This window comes from Stenella coeruleoalba, assembly GCF_951394435.1.
Source record: "Stenella coeruleoalba genome assembly, chromosome: 1".
NCBI classification, from domain to species: Eukaryota; Metazoa; Chordata; class Mammalia; order Artiodactyla; family Delphinidae; genus Stenella; species Stenella coeruleoalba.
In genome coordinates, this window is record NC_137169.1 from 188,400,443 (window position 1) to 188,414,500 (window position 14,058).

At 44.2% G+C, this 14,058-nt stretch overlaps 1 protein-coding gene across 1 annotated transcript in view; it reads right to left on the bottom strand.

Annotated features, from left to right (window-relative positions):
- The window catches only part of MPZL1 (myelin protein zero like 1), a 61,860-nt gene that overhangs the window by 13,135 nt on the left and 34,667 nt on the right, over positions 1–14,058 (bottom strand). Inside the window, exons 2-4 of the mRNA XM_079941114.1 lie at positions 8,284–8,450; positions 2,814–3,027; positions 1,941–2,073 (exon numbers count right to left, since the gene is read on the bottom strand). Of these exons, the coding sequence (XP_079797240.1) occupies positions 1,941–2,073; positions 2,814–3,027; positions 8,284–8,450 (514 nt within the window). The remainder of the gene's footprint in view (positions 1–1,940; positions 2,074–2,813; positions 3,028–8,283; positions 8,451–14,058) is intronic.

A 14,058-nucleotide genomic window follows, 5' to 3' on the forward strand; every position in this document is an offset into this window, starting at 1 on the left:
GTTTGTTTCCCCATCAATTCCGCAACCAACCCCAAGAAAATTCAGGAAGTCATGGATGATAAGAAACTGTGGAATGCCACATCACACGGCCTGAACTTTTTCAGGGGCGTCAGGGTCTTCAACAGCAAGCCCTATCTCATAAATAAACCAGGGAAAGTGAATGCCAGGAGGTAACTCATTAGGGATTCCCTAATGGGATGTGTCTTCAGCAGAGCTTCAATCCCTTATAACGTACTTTTAAAAAATCTTAGGAGTGTGGAGAGAATCACATTTAAAGTGTCGTTACTAAGACCAAAGCGTACAAAGCATTCTGCAAACTGTGCCTTCTCTGAACCGGGAGGCTATATGCCACAAACCAAAATGGTTTGAGTATTGTAACACAAAGAGTCTAACTCAGTAATACTACAGTTCAAGTATAAAAAAAACTAAAACACACACACACACACAAAGGCATTTTACATGAAGAACATACATGTTCAGATGACCATAAAACCTGACAACCCAATTTCATTGGGATGGTACACTCAACATGTTTCTAACACAGACACATGACATATTTGTGGACAAACCATGATAGCTGTTGGGTTAGCTCAGAGCTGGCTAGTTAGTTGTCAACAAGGGAGATGGGCTGAATACATACACATGAATATTAACAGCAACGGCCAATGTGATTAGTTACCATGTGTCTAGTGGGAGTGGAAGAGGAGACCCAGCCCTGTTATAGTCCCAATGTGTCGTCTATGTCAGCTTTTCTTAAGAAGTGGAAGATAGGCAGGATCTGATCCCGGCACACCAAGGTAGAAAAGGCAGGGGAGGGGGAAAAAAAAACCAAAGTAAGAAGAATAGCAGCATTCACGATGCCATGCAGAATTCTAAGGCACACTTTTCTGTGCCTCTATTAACCCAAAAAGCGTGAACTACAGAGACTGGCGTGTCACCACCCTGGATTAGTTTCATGTCGAAAACCAATGCTTCGGTTACATTTCATCATAAACCACTCACCATGCAAGGGGGCAGGTGCAGTCAGCAGAATAGAAACATTCCAAGCAAATGATATCTGAATCTGAACACTTAAAACTCCTTAAAACACAGCACTCCTAAAAAGTAGAGCGGCACAGCCCAAAGCGAGAGGTCCCCACCGTCCACCAGCCAGGGAGTCCAGGGCATGCAACCCTCAACCACAGTCCCTTCCGTGCACCGGGGACGCAGCTCGTGCTACATCAACTGAAACCCAGCCTCACTCTCAGTCTTACCACACGAGTTCTACCAAGCTTATACAGGCTAGCTTTCCAGCTGGAGTGGCAGAAAGAGAGGGTCCTTCAATTAGACACACACCCTATGCTCAAACATGTTCTCTTTGAGAAGCCGCAAACAAAACGAAAGTCTTCTTTATTGCTGGTATATTTTGCAACTCTTATTAACTCAGCTTGGATGAGTCCAGCCATGCATTCCAGAATGGTCAAAGCAATAAACCAAACTACAAACAGGAAAAGCCCTGCATCATCACATCGGGGGGGGTCATTTATCAGCATACTCCTCTTATCATTATTATGTTTACCTAACTGAAAAGAAGAACCTTATGAGATTATTACCTAGAGATCAAGTTAAACTCATATTAGGTAAGTGATATCTGTGGCTTAATAATGCTAACTGCAGAGTGGATGATACTGAAACACAGAGCACAGACTACTGAGCAGTCCATTTCACCAAACCTAAGAAAGAAACTGAAACAGGGATTAGTGTCATAGTCTACGTTTAACAGCAGGCCACTGATTTCTGCTTGCCCGTGTCAGAACATCTTCTAAGAAGATGGCTCGATTCCGACATGAATGCTAACGGTAGCTAATTCTTCACAATTCTTTTCCCATAAAGCATACAGAAGTTTTCATAAACTCTGATTCCTTCCCTCCACCCTTCCCCCCAAAAGCAGAGCTGCTTACCCGGTGTAATCCCGTTTAGAGTTTTTCCTTCTATAGAGGACAGCCAGAATCATGGTGATGAGCAGCGTGAGACCCAGGATCACAGCAGTAACTATACCCACCACCACCCAAACGGGAAACGCAGGCAAAATCTCTAGAGAGAAAGAACAAAACAGGTTTAAGGTACACTGCAACAGAGAGAAGAAATGGAATTGTATCAAGTTAATAAACAAGTGTCTTCCTTTAGCAATTACCATACCCTATTTGATTATCCAAATTATGAGATCCTAGTACCTAACTGATGACATAGGAACATTAGCTGATAAAGAATGAGCTTTAGAACTAAAAACATTTCTATATACATAATCCCTCTCAGTGCTCTAAAATCGAAGAAAAGCTGGGGATGTGAATTTACCTCAATCTATTCTCCAACAAAGCAGACTTTGTCTCGAAATGAGAGAGCAGAACCCGCATTGCCTGCTTATTCTCCAAAAAAGGTGAAGAAATAGCTATACTGTTTCTGCCAATGTTAAAGCTTTCTCCTGGAGAATATTAAAACAATATTAATCTCCTTCTTTCCCAATACTCACCCCATCCAACTATAATGAATCTGGCCTTACTTCTAATTAACAGTGAAAAATTCATACTCCTTTAATCTGATCAGTATGCCCCAGACAGCAGGTTTATAAATGGAGAAATCAGCCACTCCGGTGGGAATGAGCTCCCTGACCCCCAGGCATGTTCGGTAGAGCCACAGGTCGATGGAAACAGGGAGCATAACTGTATGGCAGAAATACCCCTTTCAAACACACCCTGAAATGTAACTCTTGTTCTCTAACTAAGCATGAAATAAAGGGGACTGAATCATTACTGCAAAAATACTCAAGGAAGTACCTTTCTCTACAACATAAAGCCTAATGTGTCCTGGCTGGACAACAATGTCAGGCGGATTTTTGACATCACAGATGTAGGTGCCGTTGTGTATAAACTGCATATTTTCTATGTTGATTGACGCATCTTTCTTGTCGAGGTCTCCAGCCCAGCTGATTCTGTCCTTAAATGGTGGGTAATTCCCGGCATACACTTGCCCTTGGGAGTAGTGGAAAAACTGCAATTAGAAAAAAAGAACACATGAGCTATTCTCAAAGGTAGAAGTTCTAAACTCTATTATAGGCATGCTGTGAAGGGTTTTTTTAAAAAAAGACGTCATCTGAGGAGCTCCAATCAAGATGGCGGAGTAGAAGGATGTGAAGAAAAGACTTCATCCAGAAAGAAATGCCACATCATATTACAAATCTCAGGCTATAGAACCTAAGCCAGACAGGGATTTAGAAATCATGGAGTTCAACCCTGTCTCAGTTGGAGAAATAAATGTGTACGTTCTCTCTAAACCTCTCAATAGCCCAGTGGTGTAGCAATTACCACCCGTATTTTTATAATAAGGAAATGGAGACTCAAAGAAACCATTTGCCCAATGTCACAATGACAATAGGTGGTGGATCCAGAGTTAAAGTCAGGACCACCTGACTCTTCAAAGCCAATGCTCGGATGGGCACCACAGTTGAGCCCAGTGAATCCAAAGGTTTCAGCCTTAACTCACAAAGCTTACCATTAAGATATGCAAAGCCATCAAGAAAAAGAAGCCCAAATATCACAGATCAGTTAATCTGATGGGTTACCCAGTCTTACTTATTGGTTTCCTACAGAAAAGTCATGGACGTGTGAAAGGAACACAGCCCAGACAACCCAAAATGTTCTCGTCCGCCTTTGCAGGTTCAGCCTTTAGCCCCTTCCTCTTTCCACTCTCACTCTCTCCTCAGACCTGCTTTCAGCAAGGGAACACTTTGTCAAACCCAGCCCCCTGGAAGTAAGGTCAGGCCTGGTGGGTGGGGATCTATCCTGATATGCGGCTTCAATACAAGCACCTCTGCTAGAGGCTGGATGTCTGTTCATATTCACAGATGGGGCGATAGTGGGGTTGGGGAGGGTGGTGGAAATGAGCATTAGTCAACCACTGAGCTGCACTGGCAATCCAAGCACAACATTTTCAGAACCTTTTGTGGAAGCTGCAAACCCCTGTGCAACCTCACCCATTCCTATGACTTAATGGCCATCTACATTTTGTTAACGCGCAAACCTCTCTCACGCATAGTGCTTCCTGGAGCTCTAGACCCCTAATCCAACTGCCTACTCACGCAGCTGCCTCCACCCTCCAAGTCTGCCACCTTCTCCTATCAACTCCATCTTCTACCTGTGTCTCTCATCTTGACTGATGGCTACATGCCAGTCTCCCAAACGATAAATTTTGGAGTTATCGTTAATTCCTCTGTCTTCCTTCCCATCCAATTAATTTCCCGATCCTGGGACTTCCCTGGTGGTCCAGTGGTGAAGAATCCACCTTCCAAAGCAGGGGATGCGGGTTCGATCCCTGGTCGGGGAACTAGCCTCTCGCATGCTGTGGGGCAACTAAGCCCGTGCTCCACAACTACTGAGCTCGTGTGCCTCCACTAGAGCCCGCATGCCGCAAACTACAGAGCACACACACCCTGGAGCCTGCACGCCACAACTAGAGAAGAGAAAACCCACAGGCCACAACTAGAGAGAAGCCCGTGCACCACAACAAAAGATCCTGCATACCTCAACGAGGATCCTGCATGCTGCAACTAAGACCTGACGCAGCCAAAAATAAATAAATAGATAATAAATCATTAAAGAAAAAAGAAATCCCCAATCCTGTCAATTCCATGTCCTAAGTTTCTCTTTTCTGTTTAGTTCCCACTGATAATACCTGATGTTCATGTCCTCAGCATCTTGGGCTATGACCTCTTAACTGGTCTCAAGCTCCTCTAATCCATCCTCCACAAGGCCTGAATGATTATTGGGAGAAAAAAAATTAAAAACCATTTATCAAATATATACCCTGTGTTTACTATAACTAATGCTTGTTAGGAACTATGAAGGCTCTGAGGTTCTACCCTCCCTGCAAGTCTGCCACAGGTTGACAGATGCCGGCAGAAGACACAAGACTCCTGGGAAGTCTTTGTTCTCATGAAGAAGACTTGGAGACAAAGGACCCTATTACTTACAAACAGCCAGCAGCATGTTTTTATCTGTGGCCCCTGCCCCGCAAGGCCCACAGGGAAGGCACGGAGGGGCTTGGGTGGATGCTGTGCGTGCAGAGGCTCGGTATCACAGCTGAGGAGCCCCAAGCTTAGGAAACCCAAATCTTTTATAATGGCCCCAAAGGGAGACATGTTACTATCTTGGACAGTAAGCAAACCTGTCCTCTGCTCCAGAGGGAGACACCGTCTCTGCCTTCCAAAGCTAGTCACTGGACAAGAAAGGCAGCCAGGGCCTCCGCTTGTAAGATGGGCAGAAATGGGAAGTACCATGAAAAATAACACTCTGACTCTCATAACCACGCTGCAAGGTGAGATTCACCTTGCCAGATATTTGGCAAGTGAGGAAAGAGGCTCAGAAAACCTTAGTGACTTACTCAAGGTCACAGGTCTTGGAGACAGAATTCAAAGCTTAAGCTATTTTCATTATTTAATGCCTCTCATGTCTGATTGTATCTCGCCTGCCCCAAACCCTTCACCTCTCTTCTTAACCAGGAAATAAACCATAAACTCTTAGCTTAGCAAACAAGTCCTTCTGTCATCTGGTCTCTGCTTTCCTTCCTACCTCATCTACAAACATCCTCTGAAGCAGCAACATAGACTTACACTACACTCTTTCCCACCTTTGGGTCTCTGCAAACCTCTCCCTCATCAGGCTGGGTGCCCTCTGAAGGCAGGGTGCAAGCTGTATTTCTCTCTGTGCTCCTCCACACTTAGCACAGCACAGGAACTGTATGTGTTTGCTGAACCGCACTGATTAATAACGCTTTGGTCAAACCAGTAAGAAAGAGAGAAATGAAACAGTAAAAAAACTCACACACAAAAAGGGACTAGATCTCCTTATCAACCAACATTTATTAAGTAAAAGCCACAGTGTTAAAACCATGAGGGACGCCAAAGGTGTAAGATAGATCTCTACCCTCAAAATGCTTACATTCAAGATAAAGAAGAGAAAAACTGTCATAGCAAGGGAGTGGCCCAGATAACATGGGCAGGGAGTTTTTAAGAAGAGCTAAAAAGATCAAAAGAGGTCTTATGGAGGGATCACAATGTGAAGATGGGATACAACTTAAATGGCAAGAGTTCAGAAGTGGAAAAACAAAGCATAAAGCACTTTTTACTAGACTGAAGGAGATCACGTGAGAGAATAGAAGTGGGGCTAGAACAAACAAGCACTGTTTGCAATGGGAAACTCTGAGGACTCTGACTAGGGCAGTGGTGAGGTGAAAGAACTGTTTTAAGGGGCTTCCCTGGTGGCGCAGTGGTTGAGAGTCCGCCTGCCGATGCAGGGGACACGGGTTCGTGCCCCGGTCCGGGAGGACCACATGCTGCGGAGTGGCTGGGCCCGTGAGCCATGGCTGCTGGGCCTGCATGTCCGGAGCCTGTGCTCCGCAATGGGAGAGGCCACAACAGTGAGAGGCCCGTGTACCGCAAAAAAAAAAAAAAAAAAAAAAAAAAGAACTGTTTTAAGACAAGGCACCTGATAGACTGCAGGACTGGGTTGAAAGATGGATAATTTGAAGTCGGGGAATAACCAAGGGGGTTGCCGCACAAGTCCCGGCACACAGTTTTTATCACTTAATGGAGAGTGGAGAAGCAGGAAAGCTGACAAAAAGCTAGATGCCAGAAACAAAGTAGGAAGAGCCAGCAAACGTCCTTATTTCTCAGGGTGGGTGTGAGGAATAGAAGGGAAGAGGTAGTGGATGGGGAAGGAAGGACAACCACCCCCCCCCAAAGCTCGAGATTTAAAAAAAAAAATCAGGTCCCTAGAAGAACATAAATACCCAAAAAGAACTAGCACAGAAGGGAAACAGGGGAGAAAAGATGAGCTCTGTTTTAGACATGTGGACCCTAATTCCATGGACCAGAAAACCCATTTCTGGCATGTTGGGCTTGATTTTACTTCTGAAAATCTATAAAAATGAAGAGCGTCCTGCTCATCTTATTAACTATGCCCTGACATTTGGGAGAAAAAGGATCCTGTATCAGTGACTGAACATTCTGGAATGAACCATAATCAGACTGGTGTGTAAGTATAAATTGATTAGCTAAAAACATTAATCAGAAATACGGCATGTGTGGACTTCCCTGGTGGCACAGTGGTTAAGAATCTGCCTGCCAGCGCAGGGGACACAGGTTCGAGCCCTCATCTGGGAAGATCCCACATGCCACAGAGCAACTAAGCCCGTGCACCACAGCTGCTGGGCCTGTGCCCTAGAGCCCGTGAGCCACAACTACTGAGCCCATGTGCCACAAATACTGAAGCCCACGTGCCTAGAGCCGATGCTCCACAACAAGAGAAGCCACCGCAATGAGAAACCCGTGCACCGCAACGAAGAGTAGCCCCCCGCTCGCCGCAACTAGAGAAAGCCTGCGCGCAGCAACGAAGACCCAACATGGCCAAAAATAAATAAGTAAATAAATAAATAAATTTATTAAAAAAAAGAAATACAGCATGTTCTTAATATTAAGGCTTGGGGTATGTAAACCTGCTTTGACCCACATGACAAGAATGTTTTGAGCATAAGTAAAACTGCTCTTTGAAGGAAAGAGCATCTGGGTGTCTTCCTGATGATGCTTTACTTTCTATAGATAAAACAATGTCCCTCACTTCTAGTCTGGCAAAAGATGTCAGTGGGAAATCTTCACAAATTTAAATAATTCTTTGGACTCTCCTGGGTCAATCTGTGTGTTTAATTTTGCATCTATAGGATACATGTTCCACGTTGATGCCATATTTATGGGAAGCAAAAGAATGCCTCTGACTCTGCTTCCCCATGACATTTGCACGGGTTCCTGCTCTCACTCACTCTGGGACTCTTTTACCCAGAACCATACCCAATTGGACCCAGTGAGGAAGTCATATAAATTTGTAATCTCTGACTTTACCTCACCTTTCCTTCCTATTCAGACACAACACCCAAGGGGCCTTCCTTTTTATAAATCCTGAGGGACACAGGTCCACTCAAACATTTGGAAATCAGGCATACCTTCCAACCCAGTACACAGATAGACAGGTAGATAGAGATATCAATATCAGTATCAATATAGATAAGAAGCTGCATTTAAGAGATGCTGAATTTATTTTTTTGGAGAGTCTGAAGCAAAAGAAGGGCCTTGAAGTCCCTGATAACAAACTCACTCATTTTGCAAGTGTGCAATCAGAAGGCTGGATCGTTAATCACACTAGAGCAGTAAAGAACCCCGTGAGGTATGACCAGCGGACAGCAGACAAGCATTCCTACCGACACAGTGGTGTCAGTCCCCTCTGGCTGGAAGCTCCAGGAGACTGAAGTCAACGTGCCGGTCGTGTTAGTAGACTTGAACTTGCATGTCAGCTTCCCTTGTGTCCCATTTGCCACGAAGATTTCTTTTGGTGTATACACCTCCAGGGCCGATACACCAGCAGTCACTGGAGAGAAAGGAACAAGGAAAGCTTAAGAGTAGGATTTAGCATGAATACCACTGTGCATGTTTATCAGAGGACAAAGAAAAGATACAAGAACGTTACAAGATGTATACAGTAATCCATCAGCACTGTGTACTATACATTTCTGGCAGAATATTATATGGTCAGGTACTTCCTACAGACTAAACCACTGAGAGTCTGGGATTTTTGCTTTCTAATAAGAAGACATTTTTACTGGTTCAGTTATACCTAATATTTATGTTTTCTTTTGAACTAGCAGACTATTTTTCAGAGCAGTTTGAGGTTTGCAGAAAGTAGGGAGTTCCCATATATTCCCTCTCGCTTCCCCCAAGCCCCAGTTTCCCCTATTATTAACATCTTGCATTCGTGTAGCACTAACGTTGAGAATATTCTATATTTGGAATCACTCAGTAAATGCAGCCTTTTCAGATTGGCTTCTCTCACTTATACTAATTTAAGCTTAATATTAATATATTAAGCTTATTAATATTAATTTAAGCTTCCTCCATGTCATTTTGTGGCATGAAAGCCCATTTCATTTTATTGCTGAATAATATCCTTTGTACGGACGTACTACAGTTTATCCATTCATCTACTGAAGGACATCTCATCATGCTTCTCTGACGGTCTGTTTTTAATGATGTGGAGGCCATATTTTTACCTCTTTAAATAGTTCTCATATTCACCTGCTACATTTCAATTTATATCGAGTTGATCTTTTCTCATCTTCCATATATAAAGCAATTAAAACTGTTTTAGGTAAGAAATCACTTTATTTTAAAGCCATGTTTATTATTTAACTAACCCTTTTCCTACAAGGTATTTAAGGCAAAAATAACATATCTTGCTTTCATGAGTGAAATCTTACCTACCTCTGGATTTTAGTGTGCTAGATACACGTGTACTCAAGAAATAACTGACCACACTGGGTCACATATTCATTTACTCACTGAGTTTTTTCAGTTAGCCTAAGCCCAGGAAGTAGTAATTAAAATGTCTATCACTTGGCATATAAAAATAGCTCTTTTTCCGAGATCTATAATCAGAGGCAACTGCAAGAATTATTAAGGATTCCTGCTGAAATAAAATAATCTTCACGCAAAAAGAGACCCTTTCATGGACTAAAGAAGGTTAGAAAGAAACTTATTTGGCCTAAAAGTGGAAACAATTAGAGCTAATATAGAAGAGATTAAAAACACCCATTTTCAAAATAAGGTTTTTTTAAAGAAATAGTCAGGAGAGAATCCCTATCTGCAGTGTTCCAATTATTCTTAGAATGTAACAGACAAGCAGAATAAGGAAGGGTATTGTCACCCAGGACTGATGGTCATAGTCAGAATTTTTTCTTCCTGAGGTCTTAACTATGACTCCAGGCTAAGGAGAACAAGAGTACTCCCCCATTCCTCCCAACCATCTTCCAAATGTTTATCCTCACGACACAATGGGCACTTTTGGCCATTCTTCTAAATAAACTGGTAGCCACATTGCATCAAGCAGATTTTTTTCTGCTAAAGAGGGTGGATTATTATTATAGGGAACAATGGATTATTCTTCGTGGTCCAAACCTCAAAACAAGCCCTTCTTTTAAACAAGAAGCAAACAAAAGACAGTTCCTTGCTATTGTGGGTAGGCAGAAAAGCAGCCCCAGGGCACTTGAGTTCAAAATGAAGGACAAAGCATAAAACTGGACAATTTGACCAGTCTATTCCAGGGAGAAGCACTGGTTTGTAACCCTTATTTACTCTGTGTGATTTTGACTAGTTTTCTCCACTGGGATGAGCACTGCATGGAAAGCCACAGTCTTTAAAGTCAACAGATAAAGTTTCTCAAGGATTTTCTCAAACCAGATCCCTGCCACAAGGCCTGGCTGCAAGAACTGTTACCCTGAGATGTTATTTAATGATGCAACTAGGCCAAGTGCCCAAGTTTACAGTCATGGAATTTTGACCAAAAAGACCAACCAAATGCCTAAATGGGCTTTTAGACAATCTATTTAAGACAGACAATTTAATTATGCCAAAGCTGGTTAATAAACAAGTGGCTTTTAAAAACAACAACATACCATCACTCTTTGGCTAATTTGGACATGCAGCTCTTGGAGCCAGGAAAATGAATTCCGACTCCAGCCAATCAGCCAGTTGCAGAAAAATAACTCCATACATAGCTAGTTAACTTCCTCTTATCCCTGGCTCTTTCTCCCACTCTTGTCATAATTCTTGGAGCTTCCATTAGTCATAGGAAGAACCTTCCAAAACCCTGATCTCTTTGTTTATCTCATCTTCTCCAACGATCTTATCCTCAGGCCTATCCCAGCTGCTAATTCCCATAATCATACCCTAGCCCAGCGTTTCTCAACCCTGGCACTATTGACAATCGGGCCAGATTAGTCTTTGCTGTGGGGCTTGCCTGTGTGTTATAGGATGTTTAGCAGCACCCCTGACCTCTACCAGGTGTCCGTAGCAGCTTTTCTCATTCCAGCTGTGACAACCAAAAGTGTCCTTAGGCAATTGCAAATGTCCCCTCCTCAGGGGCAAATTGCTCCTGGTCGAGAACCGCTGCCTGAGACCCTATCATTAATACCTGTTCCCCCTCCACAATCTTAATTTTCAGGCTCTCTGCCCTCTGATTGACCACTTCTGACTTTCCAGAACATTTCCTCCAATACCCTGATTTTATCAATCCTTCAGCCACATTAGAACCCAGAATCCATCAGTCCTCCAATCCTTTTACTGTCTCATCCCCAGCATGTCTCCACTTGTCCCGCTCGGATTAGATCCACGGTGCAGCACAAGACTCGTCCCCTGGCTGCACCGTCAGCTCCCCTGCCTCTCTCTCCCGTCAGCGCATTCGCCCGGCCAGACCTCAACTCTGGTTAAGTCCACTTCTCTATCCATTCTGCATCTCTACCAGGGTGGCTGACCATAGCTGGAGAAAAGCACACAACCCCACTGACTGGTTTTACCTTAAATTCATGACCGCTAACTTCAAAGAGGACTCTTAATGGTGCCCAGCAATCCTCCCACATTTCCCTACTCCATCTAGGCTCCACTCTCCTAAATGACTATTTTATACTTTCCTCTCTAACCTCAACTGTGGACCTCCCCCTGCTTCTCTCGCTCAGCTGATGACTGTGCTTCCTGTTTCCCTAAGAAAACAGAAGCAATCACAAGAGAACTTCTCTGTGTCCCCAACCACATCCTACCGTCACCTTCTGCATCTGTGCCCTGTCTTCCTATGTGGGAAATGTCTGCACTGCTCTCCACTGTGCACTGGATCTCATCTGCTCTCACGCACCTAGGGACACCAATCCAGCAAGTCTCCCTTTTTCTCCTGAATATTTCATTCTCTACTGAGCTACTGCCATCAGCCATAGAATTATATACATTTATATCCCAACTTTAGGGGGAAAAAATCTTGACCCTGCATTGCCCCACAGCTAAGATCCCTTTGCCCTCCTCTAACTTGTAAATCTTGAAAGAATTGTCTGCAGTCACTGTGCACAGTCTCCCTCCTCCCACTATCTCCTGAAGAAACCCAATTCAGGCTTTCATCCCCAGTACTCCACTAAAACTGTTCTTGTTAAGGAATCCAACGACCTCCATGTGGCTAAACCAACAGTTAATTCTCAAATCTCATCTTATTGATCTGCCTGCATTTGACACAACTGATCACTCCCTCCTTTTTTTCCAGTTTGGCCTCTGAAACACCACCCCCTTTTGACTCTCTCATCTCATTACCTGCTCCTTTTCTCGTCCCCCTGACCTCTACATGCTGGACAGTCCCAGATCATCCCTCTGACCTCTTATCCATCATTCTCTTGATGACCTCATCTATATATCTATCTATTTGGGCTGCACCAGGCGGCATGCAAGATCTTAGTTCCCCAACCAGGGATGGAACCTGCACCCCTTGCAGTGAGAAACCAGAGTCCTAACCACTGGACCGCCAGGGAAGTTGGTAACCTCATCTAGTTTCAGGGCTTTAAATGCCTCCTAAATGCCAATGACCCCTGTACGTACACACACACACAAACACACACACACACACACACACACACACACATACGTGTGTGCATACGTATTCAAACGTTTATCCAGCAATGTCACTTGGATCTAACTGGCATCTTAAATTTAACAATGTCAAGATTGAACCCCTGGTTCCCACCTCCAAACCTGCCCTTCCATGGGCTTCTCCATTTCAGTAAAGGACAACTCCAGACGTCCAGTGGCTGAGGTCAAAGCTCTGGACAACTCTCTTTCTCACAACTTACGCCTAAGCCGTCACAAAACATGTGTCTCTACAAAAAACATATATAGAAGTTGATCTCTCCATGCTCTTTCAGTGCTACCATCTTGGTTCAGGCCTCCATCACCTTTCACTCAGGTTATTTCCGTGACTTCCTAAGCTGGTTCTCTCTTCCACCTCATCCACTTAACTGTAGCCAATCCACGGAGCGGCCAGAGAGATCTCGGTAAAATGCAAGTCAGATCTTATCACTCCTCTGCTCAAAACCCTCCAAGTTCCCCACGTCAGCCAGGATCAGGTCTAGGTCCTCACAGTGACCCACAGAGCCTGATGTAAGCTAGCCCCCCCGGCCACCTCTCAGACTTCATCTCCTACGCCTCCTCCCTAAACATGCTGAGCAGCCACCCTGTCACCTTGTTGCTCCTCTGCCTGTGATGAGAGCCCCCAGGACAGAGAGTGCTACGGACAAGGAGACGGGAAGTCATGATGACATGAGAGCTGAGAGAAGGGCATTCAACCAAGAGAACTGCTGGGAGTCAGGTGCTCTGCACAGCTGATCTCAGGGAGAAGTTTCAGCAGAGACCTGTACTTAAAACTGCATGTGGTTACCATGCACATCATAGAAGCCCTAAGTGCTTACAGCAGTTTCTGATCAACTGCGATGAGCATGAACGCCAGCAAAGTTTCTCCTATGTGGGGAAAGAGAAGGAAAGCATAGATCTCCCCCTCAGACTACATGCCATGCAGCCCAAGCCAGGGATGAATTCACTGGTTTCTTAAACAATTGGGAATGGTTTGCTTTGTCAGCCTTTTCTTTTTCTTTAAGTGACTAGGGGTATTATGGAAGTACATACTAAAATTATTGTGAAATTCAGATGGCTTGTCTTCAGTCATAAAAGAGAGTTTTAAGGGGCTAGTTAAAATGGCTAAAGAACGCAAATATAAAGAGCACTGAGATGCAGAGAAACTATTGTTCTAATCCATGTCATCCCATGTCACTGTAGACTGGACTCCCAGTCTGAATAAGATATTACATAGGTTTTTCTTTAAGCCTCAGATTTACAATTATGGTATAGTGGCAAAAATCACTGTGAAAAGTATGAAAACTTTAGTTTAAAAACTCATTGATGGGGCTTCCCTGGTGGCGCAGTGGTTGACAGTCCGCCTGCCGATGCAGGGGATACGGGTTCGTGCCCCAGTCCGGGAGGATCCCACATGCCGCCGAGCGGCTGGGCCCGTGAGCCATGGCCGCTGAGCCTGCGCGTCCGGAGCCTGTGCTCCGCAATGGGAGAGGCCACAACAGTGAGAGACCTGCGTACCGCGAAAAAAAAACAAACAAAAAACT